The sequence below is a fragment of the Populus alba genome, chromosome 3 (assembly GCF_005239225.2).
Source record: "Populus alba chromosome 3, ASM523922v2, whole genome shotgun sequence".
Classification (NCBI taxonomy): domain Eukaryota; kingdom Viridiplantae; phylum Streptophyta; class Magnoliopsida; order Malpighiales; family Salicaceae; genus Populus; species Populus alba.
In genome coordinates, this window is record NC_133286.1 from 4,617,021 (window position 1) to 4,630,727 (window position 13,707).

Here is a 13,707-nt window from a genome sequence, read left to right on the forward strand (position 1 = left end):
ATCCAAATCAGTTCCCTTCCTAATGATTTAGGAATGACAAGTCCAACTTATATATTTAGCCCAAATAACTATTCAAATAGAAAGGTTGAGCTTAGAGATAGTACACTACAAATGAAGAACAATCATTATATTTAGCCCAAATAGCTAGACATTCAGGACAAACAATCATCACAAACTAGGAACGACCGTCTCCCTAGTAACAAATTCACCTTCTGAAGTTGGAGAACTTGCGAAAACTAGCCGCCACAAAATAGCGGCAAGTATCTATGTAGTCTTCGATGAAGTAGAACCACCTGCGTCGCCAATATGGATTGATGTAGAGAACTGTTGCAATCATTATCACCACAATTGATAAACATACACCGAAACTGATGTAGAAAAAACTCAAATGTCTATGAAACCATCATCTCCTTGTTCATCATTAGGCACTGGCTGGGATGGCACTGCTTCCTCACTACAATTGTTTCACAATGGAGGTCCACACAAGTTACCTGTGGTTACCTGACAAGTTACAAAAGTCAATTACAGAATTATTTTTCCAAACAACACTGATACTGGTGGTCTTCCATAATCTTTTTCCAAACAACCCTCATATTGTTTGATGAATTATTTTCTTTATCCCCATTCAAATGTTTTCATACATGAATACTGTAGAGTATATATTGCAGTGTGAGATAAGGTTAACTCATTGCATTTTCATAAATTGAAATGATTTCTCTTCTTTTCTTTGTCAATTACAACACCTGCATAGAGGTGTTCATATTCAGAGTAAATGCTATTGTAATGTTTTCAGAGACTCCCCTGGTTTGCATCTAATTCACTTATATATCTTGGAACATAGCCATAAATGAAGATTCTTCCAGTTCAAGAAAATTAACCATGAAGCTCGTAGCTACAATTTTTAGACAGAAGGGTGGCCAAGTAAACTTCTATACTCTGGAGGAAGTAAAAATAAATGTCTATGCATTTTGATGTCTATGTATATTACTTGACCGACACTTGCTTATGTCATTATTTGTTTTTACTTTTGCTAATGATTCCTCGCATTTCTGATATCGCTGTGGTTTGTGAGCTCAGGGTTCTTGCTCGTTGCTACTAACTTCTCTATACTTTGCCTGGTCATGAAGAATGAAACGTAATGATTTACATGTGCAGAATGGAGACATTAAAGACGCATCTTTCGTTTTCTTTCATAAATCAGTTTATAAAACATTCTTACAGAAATTCTATATCATACATTCACAAATATCGCATATAAGCAAATCAATCTAAACACAGCCATTGCTTGATCTTTTTTTCTTCTTTTTTTTGATAGAATGTAATACATTTAGTAGATGAAAAATGCAAAATTCAGAAAAATATCTATTCTATTTAAAAATAATAGTGTGTGAGATATTTACTTACTATCTTTGCTTAAAGTAGCTGAGGTCTGAAATCTTAGCTCAAAAAAACCTATTCGCAAGCATATAACCCGTTAAAATCCCTCCAAGACTCAACTACAATAATTTGTTAACTGCATGCTACCTGATAAAACTAATCATAGCTTAGAACATTCAGAATTCTATTATATATACATATACATACATACATACATACATATATACATACATATATATATATATATAATATATATATATATATATTATATATATATATCCAGATAGCAATTTATAATAATTCCCGAAATCATTTCTGGGCATTATTGACATATATATAGTCCACGTATTCTTTACCACTTTCATCATAGCTATTTCTATAAAAAACTGGATTAATGCACCGTTTATGGTATTAAAAACCAGAGAGAAACAAGCTTTTCCTATGTATAAAATTTGGATAAAAAACTGTATCTATTCAAATCATTTTTTGGATCAAACAGTAGCCCCTGTAAAAATACTTAAACTAACAACTTCTAACTTTATTATCTAATTGTTAACCTAATACTTCTTATACCATTTAAACAACCACTAAGCAATCATATTTTTCATGATCTATACCACTAAGCAATTATTTTTTCATAACCTATTTAATTAATCTGAAACTTTTCTAAATATAATGTTTTTCTTTATCTCAAAATCAAGAAAACATAATGTTAGCTCATTACAGCATTTAACAGTTTTACCAACATTAAAAATATTCCAATTAGTTTTGTTGGCATGTAACCTCACCAAACAATTTGTGTGGACCGTATTGACTAGTTGTTTATTTTTGTTGTAATTAATGAGAAAGTGGATATACCACTCTCTCTTCATTATAGCATTACTGGCCAAGATAGGTCGTGAAAGCGGATGCTTGACTTGTTATGTGCCATTTTGATTTTTAAACACAACCATTAAGTAATTTCCTAGTGATTTCCTTATATATACCGGTGGTTTTCCGTAATCTTTTTCCAAACAATCCTCATTAGACTCATTAGACCCGGCTCGGGAGTTAACCCGGGATAAAATTTGTGTCAAAATTTTTGATCCATCCCAGATCAACTTGGATTAACCTCAATTTTATGTGTGTGGGTCAAAACAACATTATTTTTTATATATAAACATAAATATGAATCCCGAGCTCATTTATAATCTTAAAAGGTAGTATATTAATAGTTGAATCATCATCTACCAAGATACAATTCACCATCTTTTCATTGACACATCTTTTAATAGAAAAAAATTGTTTATCGAGTTTTGATCCAAGCAACAAGTCTTTATCATTAAAAGATATCTTTGTGGTGTGTACACCTTGAGACAAGTTGAAAGAGTTAGTCATGACAGTAGGAGTTTTCTTTATAGTTTTCTCATTTTTTATGTTAAATTAGGAAGATATAATGAGAAACTAAACTTGAAGATGGACTATATCATTTTTAACTTCTTGATCAGAAGACTCCAACATGATGGTCAGTGCATAAAAGTTTTTTAAAAAAAAATAGCGAAAACAAAGTAATTAAACAAGACAGACTTAGGCTTCCACAGATAAATATAGTTACTACACTACTCTATTAAAACGATCAACAATAAGGCTAAGCTATGAGGTCAACACTTCTGGCATGATGTTTGGCTGATAGATTCTTGTCTTGTAGTTCAATTTCCTAGACTATATAGTCTACCTGAAGATCAAGTTTCCTCTGTAGCTAATATGGGTGTGTGAGATGGATTTTTATGGATATGGAATTTCAAATAGAGAAGTGTTCTAAGAATAAGAGAGATAGGATCTTTTGATTCTCTATTTGATAAGATATCAAAAGCGGTGTTATAAAGTGAAGTTTTGGATAAATTGATTTGAAAATCCAACTTTAATAGGGTTTATTCGGTTAAATCTATGTGTTTTCTTCTATCATCTCCTAACTATTAACACAATCAGAAAATTGACAAACACAAATGAATACACTAATAGAATATTTTTGTTAGTAAATTGCAGTAAATGTTTTTGATTGAATATACCCTCGCAGTATCAATCAGTAAACACCAACACAAATATTTTCTCGATATATATCGAGTGAATTACATTGAAAAGGAATGAAAGGACCCTCCTCTCTCTCTCCCATCTCTTCTTTTTTTCTCTATTTTTATCTGCAACAAACACCACAAACCTTCCAAATTTTATCACAAATCAACATCTCACTACAAATTTAGCCAGCCCAACATCCAATTTGTCATCATCTCTATGTAGACATAATTTTGAGCACCTGAAATTAAACAAGCACACGTGTACAAATATATGATTTTATTAAATATATAACCAGGTACAATCTCTATCTAGGTATTCTTTTCAAAAGAATAAGACAATCCTATGATTCTTCCCTTGGAGTTGATATATGGTGACTTGATTTATTTGACGAATCAAGCCAAGATTTATACTTTGCAAGAATGGGAATTTGGGCGTGTATTGCAAAACGAGATTTGGTGATTTGATGATTTAAAGAGTACCTTTGATTTGTTTTCAAAGTATTGTTGAACTCGAGTGGGGCGTTTTAGGCTTGATCCAACAAAGCTTCATTCTTTGTAGACTTCAAGCGTAGATGAAGGAGGCTTGAAAACTTTTAACAGAGCTTCCTTGCTTGAACAGAGAGCTTCCTTGCTTAAAGAGTGATAAGTGCAAAATATACATATGTTTTTACTCCTTTTACACTATGATTTTTAATGTATTTTGAGAATATTTGAGTTTATTGGAAGTTATTTTTATGATTTTGGCATGTCTAAGAGACTATGAACTGATTGCTTAAGATAAGAAATTCTAGATTTTATGTTCTAGACCTAGCTTCTTATGACAGGTTTTTCATCAAGTTAATGTTCCTAAATGAGAACGTGGGCTGAATCTAAGTTGAATTACACATGTCAAGCTTTCCAGGAAGGTATTATGGGTAAAAACCCGATCTTTTTTTGATCTCTAATTAGACCTGCAAACTCGAGTCAGAATCTTACTCATAACAAGATTCTTTAATTTCACACTAGATATTCAAACAGGAATATCTTGAGTTTCAAATATCAAAATCAAGAGATTAAAAAACCCAAATTCTTCTATGCATTTAGGACTATAACTTTGATAAGGACTCTAAGTCAAATAAGATCATTTTGAAGGCCAAAATCCGAACGCAATTTGAATGATGAGATGGGTCTCTTGATCTGATCAGGAAACTAACGGTGTCAAGTATTCTACTACGACTGAGAGTCTGAGATAAAAAAACGGTGGGCCTTAGGACCTAAAAAAGATTTAGATCAAGCCTCTAACATGCAATGAATGAATGAATACAGCAGTGATAGTCAAATATTGCAAGAAACCAAGTCAGAAACAAAGTCTAAGTTGCAACAGAGTTGGAATTACGGCAGAGATATGACAGCAACAAAGTTAGTTTTCAAAATAAATTCTGAGAGATTTATCCAACCTTAAGGACCAGATAAAAAAATGAACAAATTAAGTATCATGAATAATTCTAATTAGCCTAATAATCCTGAAGAAATTATATATGTAGCCAAGGAAGAGGATAAATAGAGCAAAACATAGCTGAAACAACATTCGAAAAACATTTATTTCTTCTCTGCTTTGTCAATTTTCCAAGAACTATGAATTAAACTCCTGAATTTGGTTCAAAAAGGATACACACCATCTCCATTAGCAAGTTGTGAGAAGTAACGTTATCATTGTAATTTTTTCAGATTCAAGTATTTATTTTTCCTTGTTCAGAATCATGTTATTGATTGTTATTCAAGCTTATTGAATTGTTTTGAGATGGCATGTATGCTTTCTTGTTTTTTCAATTCGTGGTTGTTATTAGGGATTAGAGTAAGAAGCAAAAGAATTAATTTGATAGTTGCAACTCTCATCTTGATTTATTAGGGAAGAATAAACTAAGTTAAATTGTCAAGCTTTTGAACGTTTGCTTAGAATAAATGCACATATTTTATTCCTAGACTACTACCGAATAAATGCAAATTGCTTTCAATATTACATTCACTTGATGGTAAGAAATTGATTAAAAAGCTTTTTATAATTAATGTACTTGTAATCTCATATATTTCCCTCAGCTTTAAGGAATATCAAATTTATTTGCTTGACATTAAAGCATATTTATTTTACTTCGATGACCAACAGAATTATAGGAATGGATGTGTGGACACTTGAACTGATTTAACAACATATCAATTTATTATTTTTGGAATTATTGTTTCTTGATTTTTTTCATTCAAACCCCCGTTCTTTCTTATTTTAGTATATTGTAGGAAGATGAAATGAATTTTCCTTTAGGTTCAACCTGGTTTTCACGATCATATATATTACAAATTTATTTTGTTTGTGATAGTTAAGTTAGAATTATATTTTGATGGTTCCGACGACCACCCAAAAAACTTGTTTGGAAGGAAATTTGTATTTCCAAGAATCCTTTCCTCCTTTTCTCTCAATTAAGGCACGCTATTTATAGAAAATTTGTTGTTTCCTTTTCTTTTGTGTTACCATTTTATTTCCGAAGAGGTAAAAAAGCTTGTGCACGTGGCCGACCTTATTTTCATAGAATAGGAGGATTTTTTTTTTTTTTCTTTTGTAATCAGGAAAGGCTCCCTGGTGGGTTTATAAAAAAACACCACATTGCCTTTCTTTTTTGTTACCAACTAAGCAGTCCTTCTACTCCTTCACTAACAGTGTAACATCCACCTAGCAGGCCAGCATCACCGACGGTCTTAGCAGGTATGCATGGCTCTTCAGTATTTATTTTACAACTACAAGGTTTTTTTTTTGTTTTTGTATGTATGCTGGACACAATTCTGAGTTTATGCAGGTGAAATAATCTTTAAACTTCTAACCAAAGCTCATGATAACAGTAACTTAAACTTCTCTAGATCTTTTATAAAGGCATTTGCACCGTCTTTCTATTTTTGACCGCATGGAGAAAGTGAAATTGTGAAAGGCCTAGAATAAAGAAAAGGGCAGAGAAATAGAGACCAGTAGTGGAAGAGAAGACAGGGACACAGTCATCCAAGGGAGCGGGGAAGAATCTTATAGAGAGGTTTCTCTGTTTTGAGGAGCGGATTTATGTCGACTGAGTTTGATTTGGCTTTGGTTGGGGTTTGTTGTTTTCTGATTTTGCTTCTAATTCAAAGACCGAGACTTAGAAAGCATATTATATGTGTGTGTTAACCCATGTCTGCTCCTGCAACTGCATGATGGATGGCGCGAGCTTGCCATTGAAAGAAACTTGACTAAACTTGATAGAATTGTTTATGAGTTCTTGCCTGCTTCCATTCAATTAATCAACAACTACTCTTATTGTAGGGCTGCGAGCTATTGTCAGCCCCATTCGACTATTGTTTGCTACTAGAAATCATAGGAGTCTGCTAATTCTCAGCATGTCTTGTGACTCTGCTAATCCTTAGCTTGTCTTTGTGACGGTGGTGATCGAGGGCTCTTGTTTTTTTTTTCTTTACTATAGTGCAGCATCGCCAAACAGCCTTTCATCCAAAAAATTGTTGGAATGAACTGTCATTGAGATTAATTGCTGAAATCATGAGGATAGAATCCATTAGCTCCACAAAATATGTATCACCATGATCCTAGCCAAATTCTGTGTAAATAGTTATTACTTTCAATACTTAGCAGCCTTGTATATGATATAAGAACATGATCTCATATTCCGAAAAGCAATAAATAAGAATACATCATTGTAACATGATATCAGTGCGTCAACTCTAGGACCTGTCTGATTCTTTCTGTGAACCAATAGAAAGAAAGGGAAAGAAGATAGAATTCTAGAAGATTGAGAAAATGAGAGATCTTACCTCCCCAATAGAAAACTCCCAAGCAGATCCTTCAACCCTTATCACAGATGTTGAGTCAGACAACAACTGCAGCAACTCATGAATCTGTTGCTGCACCAATCGGTATCAAGTTAAATGACACGAATTATGGACTCTGGTCCCAAGTTATCGAGATGTATATCTCTGGTAAAGACAAGTTGGGATACATAAATGGAGATCTTCAACAACCTACAGAGACAGAGACAGATCCTACTTTCAGAAAGTGGAGAATTGAAAATGCAGTGGTAAAGGATGGTTAATCAACTCCATGGATCAAAAACTAATTGGAAATTATATCATTTCCAATGGCTAAGGCAGTATGGGATGCTATTGCCACAACGTATTTTAATGGCTCCGACACCTCACAAGTCTATGATCTCAAGAGAAGGGTGACAAGACTCAAACAGGGGGAAGGATCAATTGAGACATATTACAACACTCTTCAAGGTCTTTGGAGAGAGATTGATTTTCAGCGTCTAAATCCCATGAAGTGTGAAGTTGATATACAGAAATATTACTCTATTATACAGGAAGATAGAGTTTATACTTTCTTGGACGGACTTGATAATCGCTTGGACAAGATTCAAGCTGATGTGCTTCAACTTCACCCTTTTCCAACAATCGAACAGACATATACGCATGTCCGATGAGAAGATCTGAGACAAATGGTGATGTTATCAAAAGCAGATACCATTTCCAGCATGGCCTTGATATCAAAAGGAGGACAAAAATCACAACAGCAACCTTCTCTTCAGATGGTAACAGATGGGAAGCTAGGCATGAAATCAAAAACACAAGCTGGGGGAGGTGGTTGTACACTGTGGGAATATGAAACATACTAAGGAAACCTGTTTCAAGCTCCATGGATATCCGGACTAGTGGCATGAACTCAAGACAAAGAAAAAGCGTGAAAGTGGTCGTGCTACACTTGTCAGTGCTGAGTGCTCTTCTTTTTCTTCCATCAAACCTCACCTTTCCCTTATATCTCAAGAGGATTTTTCACCAGCAGCAGCAAATTATTCCCTGGCCCAGAATGAATCAAGTAACCACGGTTGGATTATTGATTCTGGGGCAACTAAACACATGACATTTGATCCACAAGACTTTATTGAAACGACTCAACCACAATGGATCACATGCATAACCAATGCAAACAGTGAAAAATATCCAGTTACTGGGGCTGGAGAAGTGGCACTGTCATCCTCTTTTTCTTTATCAAACACTCTACTTGTTCCAACTCTTTCCAATAAATTATTATTGGTAGGACAAGTTACTGAGATTTGAACTGCTGCCCACTAATCAATCCTAAAATTTGCTTGTTTCAGGATATTCTAACTAAGGAGATTATTGGTTGTAGTACTTAAACAAGGGGGGTTGTACTACATTGATGACTTCAGTGTTGGTCAGGCGAACAATGCTCGTCATCTTGGTAACAAAGAACATGATATCTGGTTGTGGCATCACCGCTTGGGACACCCGTCATTCTCCTACTTAAGACATTTATTTCCTAGTTTGTTTTCCAACTCAAACAATACAATGTTAAAATGTAAAACCTGCATTTTAGCTAAAAGTCATCAAGTTTCCTATCCAATAAATTCAAAAAATGTGAGACACCATTTATGTTAATTCACTCGGACATATGTGGACCAGCTCCCGTTTCAGTTTCTTCAGGCATCAGATGGTTTGTGATTTTTGTGGATGACTGCACACGCATGACATTGCTATATTTGATGAAAAGTAAGAATGAGGTAGCAAGGATTTTTCGCTCTTTCCATAATATGATCAAGACCCAATTCTCTGTCAAACTTCAGATCCTCCGTTCTGACAATGGTGGGGAGTATGACAATAAAGAGTTGCAGGAGTACTTCCAAGCATGTGGGCTATACCATAAGACAATGTGCTCCCAAACACCACAGCAAAATGGTGTTGCAGAGAAGAAGAACAGACATATCCTGGAAACAACTTGGGCCCTCTTAACAGCAGCAAATGCACCTCCACAGTTTTGGACAGATGTAGTCACAATTGCTGTCTACTTGTTGAACCGAATGTCGTCTAGGGTGTTAAACTTTAGTACTCCATTACAAGCTCTCGCCCATCATGTGCCTCTCCCGTCTATACTTATGCTTCCACCAAAGATATTTGGATGCGTAGCTTATGTTCATCTTCACAAAAATCAAAGAACCAAACTTCATCTATGTGCAGTCCGTTGTATATTCCTGGGCTATACACAGCATAAGAAGGGCTACCAATGTTATGATCCTGCAACAAGACGCCTTTACATCACAATGGATGTTACATTTCTAGAAACTGAATACTTCTTTCAAGAGCCAGGTTCTCATTCTTCTCTTCAGGGGGAGATGATTGGTGAAGAGCAGAATATGGACCATGGTTGTAATTGGGAGAATTGGCCATGGTTTAGAGACACAAACACAATAGTAGGGTAGAATAACGAGATAGATAATGAACAAGAACAAGAACAGCCCCCTCTCGGTTCAGTATCAACCAATCATTCTCCTAAGAATAATCCTGAGGTACAGTTCCCAAATCTCTCTCTTAATTAATAATATAAAAGATAGTTTTTTTTGGCTATAAATTACCTCCTAGGTGTAACCGTGGCAAGCCACCAAGTCGATACTCACCAGACCATAGAGAGGAGAAAACTAAATATCCAATTGCTAATCATGTCAGTACCCAAAGATTGTCACAGCCACTCAAGACCTTTGTGCAAAAGTTGTCTTCTGAACACATCCCAAACACAGTGCAAGAAGCCTTGAGTAATCCAAAATGGAATCAAGCAATAATCGAAGAAATGGCAACTTTACAAAAGAATGAAACATGGAAGATCATGCCACTACCAAAAGGGAAGAAAGCAATAGGATGTAAATGGGTATTCTCTATTAAAAACAAGGCAGATGGAACAATAAATTAATAGAAGGCAAGGCTTGTCGCAAAAGGATATACGCAATATATGGCATTGACTATCAGGGAACGTTTTCACCATGGAAAAATTAAATACAATCATGGTTATTGTTGTCAATCTCTGCAAATTTAGATTGGCCACTCCACCCGTTCGATGTCAAAAATGTGTTCCTTCATGGGAACCGTGAAGAAAAGGTGTATATGGATGTCCCACTAGGCTTTGCTACCTCACATGTTGGAGTATTGTGCAAGTTGTAGAAGGCACTATATGGTCTGAAATAGTCACCAAGAGTGTGGTTTGGATGGTTTAGTTTGGCCATGAAGAAGTTCAGCTTCAAACAAAGCAATTCAGATCACACTTTATTCCTAAAACATCAAGGGAAAATGGTGATTGCCTTTTAATTTATGTCTAAAATATGATAATTATTGGAAATGATGAGGAGGAGATCTTGAGCTTGTAAGAACATCTAGCAACTGAGTTCGAAATGAAAAACCTTGGAGGACTAAATTTTGTTTTGGGGATTGAAGTGGCTCAATCGAGTAAAGGGATATTTTTCTCACAAAGAAAGTATGTAGTTGACCTGCTAGCTGAGACAGGTATGCTCGATTGTAAACTAGCAGACACACCAACAATCCAAAACCACAAACTAGGAGAGCATCCAAATCAAATACCCACTAAGTGAGAAAGGTATCAGCAGCTAGTTGGGAAGTTGATTTATTTATCTCATACTCGACCAGACATTACCTATGTTTTGAGCTTGGTGAGTCAGTTTATGCATAGCCCGAGTGAAGAGCATATAGAAGCTGTATTCCAGATCTTATGATATTTGAAGGCATCTTTAGGAAAAGGGCTTATGTTCATGAAGTATAACCACCTAAACATTGATGGGTATACAGATGCAAATTGAGTCGAAAACATTGTTGATAGAAAGTCTACTTCTGGGTATTTCATCTTTGTTAGAGAAAACTTAGTCACTTGGAGAAGTAAAAAACATAATGTTGTGGCATTATCTAGTGTAGAGATTGAGTTTCGTGACATGGCCAAAGGACTTTGCGAGCTTCTTTTGTTAAGGGAGTTGGTGGAAGAAATTGGCTACTCATCTAGGCCAACCATGAGGTTGTTTTGTGAGAATAAAGCAACTATACAAATTGAACAAAATTCAGTTCAACATGATGAGACAAAACATGTTGAAATAGATCGACATTTTATCAAAGAAAAGCTTGAGGCCAAGATAGTTCAATTTCCATTTGTAAAATCAAAAGACCAACTAGTGAATATTCTCACAAAAGTTGTTTCAAGCAAGGTGTTCCATAACTCGCTAGACAAGTTTAGCATTGAAGATATCTATACATCAACTTAAGGGAGAGTGTCGGCATGAACTGTAATTGAGATTAATTGCTGAAATCACAAGGATAGAATCCATTAGCTCCACAAAATATGTATCACCATGATCCCAGCCAAATTCTGTGTAAATGGTTATTACTTTCCATACTTAGCAGCCTTGTATATGATATAAGAACATGATCTCTTATTCAGAAAAGCAATAAATAAGAATATATCATTGTAACATAAATGACCTTGCTAGCGACTCCCCATATTTTCCTCGTTGCCTGCATCAATTCTATCAGCTATCCAATTTCTTATTCAACTTGTACATAACGTCCCTTTTTTTGTATTTAGGCCCTTGCAGATTTTGCTTCAGCGAGTTCTGCCCCCGAGGCTCACAGTAATATTTTGCAAGCAAGGGCTCGCTTTCATCTTCCCAATGGATCAATAACAAGCTACTGCAGTAGTGAAAGCTTCTATCCAACCAGCCAGTGTGAGGCCTTCCCCTGTTGCTAGCAATGTAGCTTCTTCAAGTAGCTAAAGTTCTGCTTCAATAAATGCCACGACATCAGCCATAACTGGTGCTACAACAATGAGCTTCGACTACCCAAACTTCCCTGGCAATTTTGCAGAATGGTGCGTACGAGATTCCAATCCATGAACATGTTGGGGGCCACAACAACTTACAAAGGAACCCATCCTCAGGCTGTCTTTCTTCAATGGATCAATTTTATTCTTCTTAAATGCTTCATCCTTCACAGCTTCAGCGACAGCAACAACCATTCATACAGACACAACAAAGCCAACAGGGTCATCAAAATCCAAGTATTTCTAGTGGCTCCTCGTCATCCCAGAAGCATTTGCAGAATCAGTAGCATAAACCACATGGGAGTGAATTAGGTGGAATCAGCAGCGATCATCAAGATCCAACCATCTGCAGAATCATCAACAGAATCATTCCCTGCCCAACTAGTAGCGGCAGCTGATGCAAAATCAGAATGTTACTCACAAACACCAACTCTTGAGATCTCAGACATCTCCTCCTTTTGCAATGTCATTTGCTCCATCAACGGAACCACAACTTTCCCAGGTCTTGATGTTTGATTGCTGGTACAGAATCATGCTCTTCTCCAAAGCCCTCCAGAGGCATCAAGTCATGGCTATCACTTCATCACTGCGGCCCAAGCAACACAGCAGACGAATTACCGTGTGCCTGAAGAAGGGAAAAATGGAGGAAATGACACTTCAAATATGGAAGGAGAGAGGAAGGCCGATATGGTTGGAGGACAGACCCCATTAACTGTTGGGCAGTCAATTGTGTTCTCTTGGCTATATTTAACAGACTCCTCTGTTTCAACAATGCCTGTGAAACAATTTGCAGCTGCAGCTTCCATTCATAGTGAAACACCAACAACTAGTAATGGAAGTGTTTATTCGGACCACATCTCATCATCATCATCTATAGGCACCAAGTTACCTAATGCTTTTCTGCATCTCCTCAAAATCTTGTTCAAAGCGGCAGTAGCAGTAGCAGTTATGCACTGCAACAGACTCAACTAATCTACACTAATGCTTTTATGCAAGCTCAAGCTCAACATGTGGCAAATTCAACAAGCTTTGCATCAGCAGCTAGTGGGTTTCATCTGCAAAGACATCGCAATGAGCAGCAACCGTAATGCATCGGCAACCTCTTCTAAAAGGATGTTGCTGTTATCTCATCCAGTCATGTAAATTTTTGTGACTCCCAACTCCTAGCAACCACGAGAGGATGTTTCCAGTTTTTTTGTTTTTTTTTTTTCAATAACTAATGCTGAGATAATAAAAATAGAGGAACAACTATAGAGCTCCAGCATTCGAGTAGAGTTTAATAAAAATATAAACCAAGGTAAGATGCGTAAGCCTTGTTTTATAAATTTTTATTTAAATTTTAATAATTGTTTTCAATTATTATATATATGACATAAAAATTTGTTCCTGAGAGTTCAATTTAAATCACTTTTTTAATCTTAGAATTTTTAAATATATTTTGACCATGATTTTATCATATTTATTATTTTTTTAACTTTCAATCGCACATAAAAATATGAACATGCTATTTTGATTTTATTTTTTAATTTGTTGTGACAATTATAGAATATTCTTTTAATAGAAACAATGATTCTAGTAAAGAAAAAAAGCTTGCATTCACCG

At 35.5% G+C, this 13,707-nt stretch overlaps 1 protein-coding gene across 1 annotated transcript; it reads left to right on the plus strand.

Annotated features, from left to right (window-relative positions):
• Nucleotides 1-7,300: 7,300 nt before the first annotated feature.
• Nucleotides 7,301-13,077, plus strand: LOC140955415 (uncharacterized). The gene is made up of 7 exons (XM_073408157.1): nt 7,301-7,526; nt 7,590-7,864; nt 8,151-8,313; nt 8,629-8,700; nt 8,922-9,684; nt 9,876-10,158; nt 12,634-13,077. Exons 1-7 carry the CDS (start codon nt 7,301-7,303, stop codon nt 13,075-13,077), a joined length of 2,226 nt encoding a protein of 741 aa, XP_073264258.1.
• The last annotated feature ends 630 nt before the right edge of the window (nt 13,078-13,707 follow it).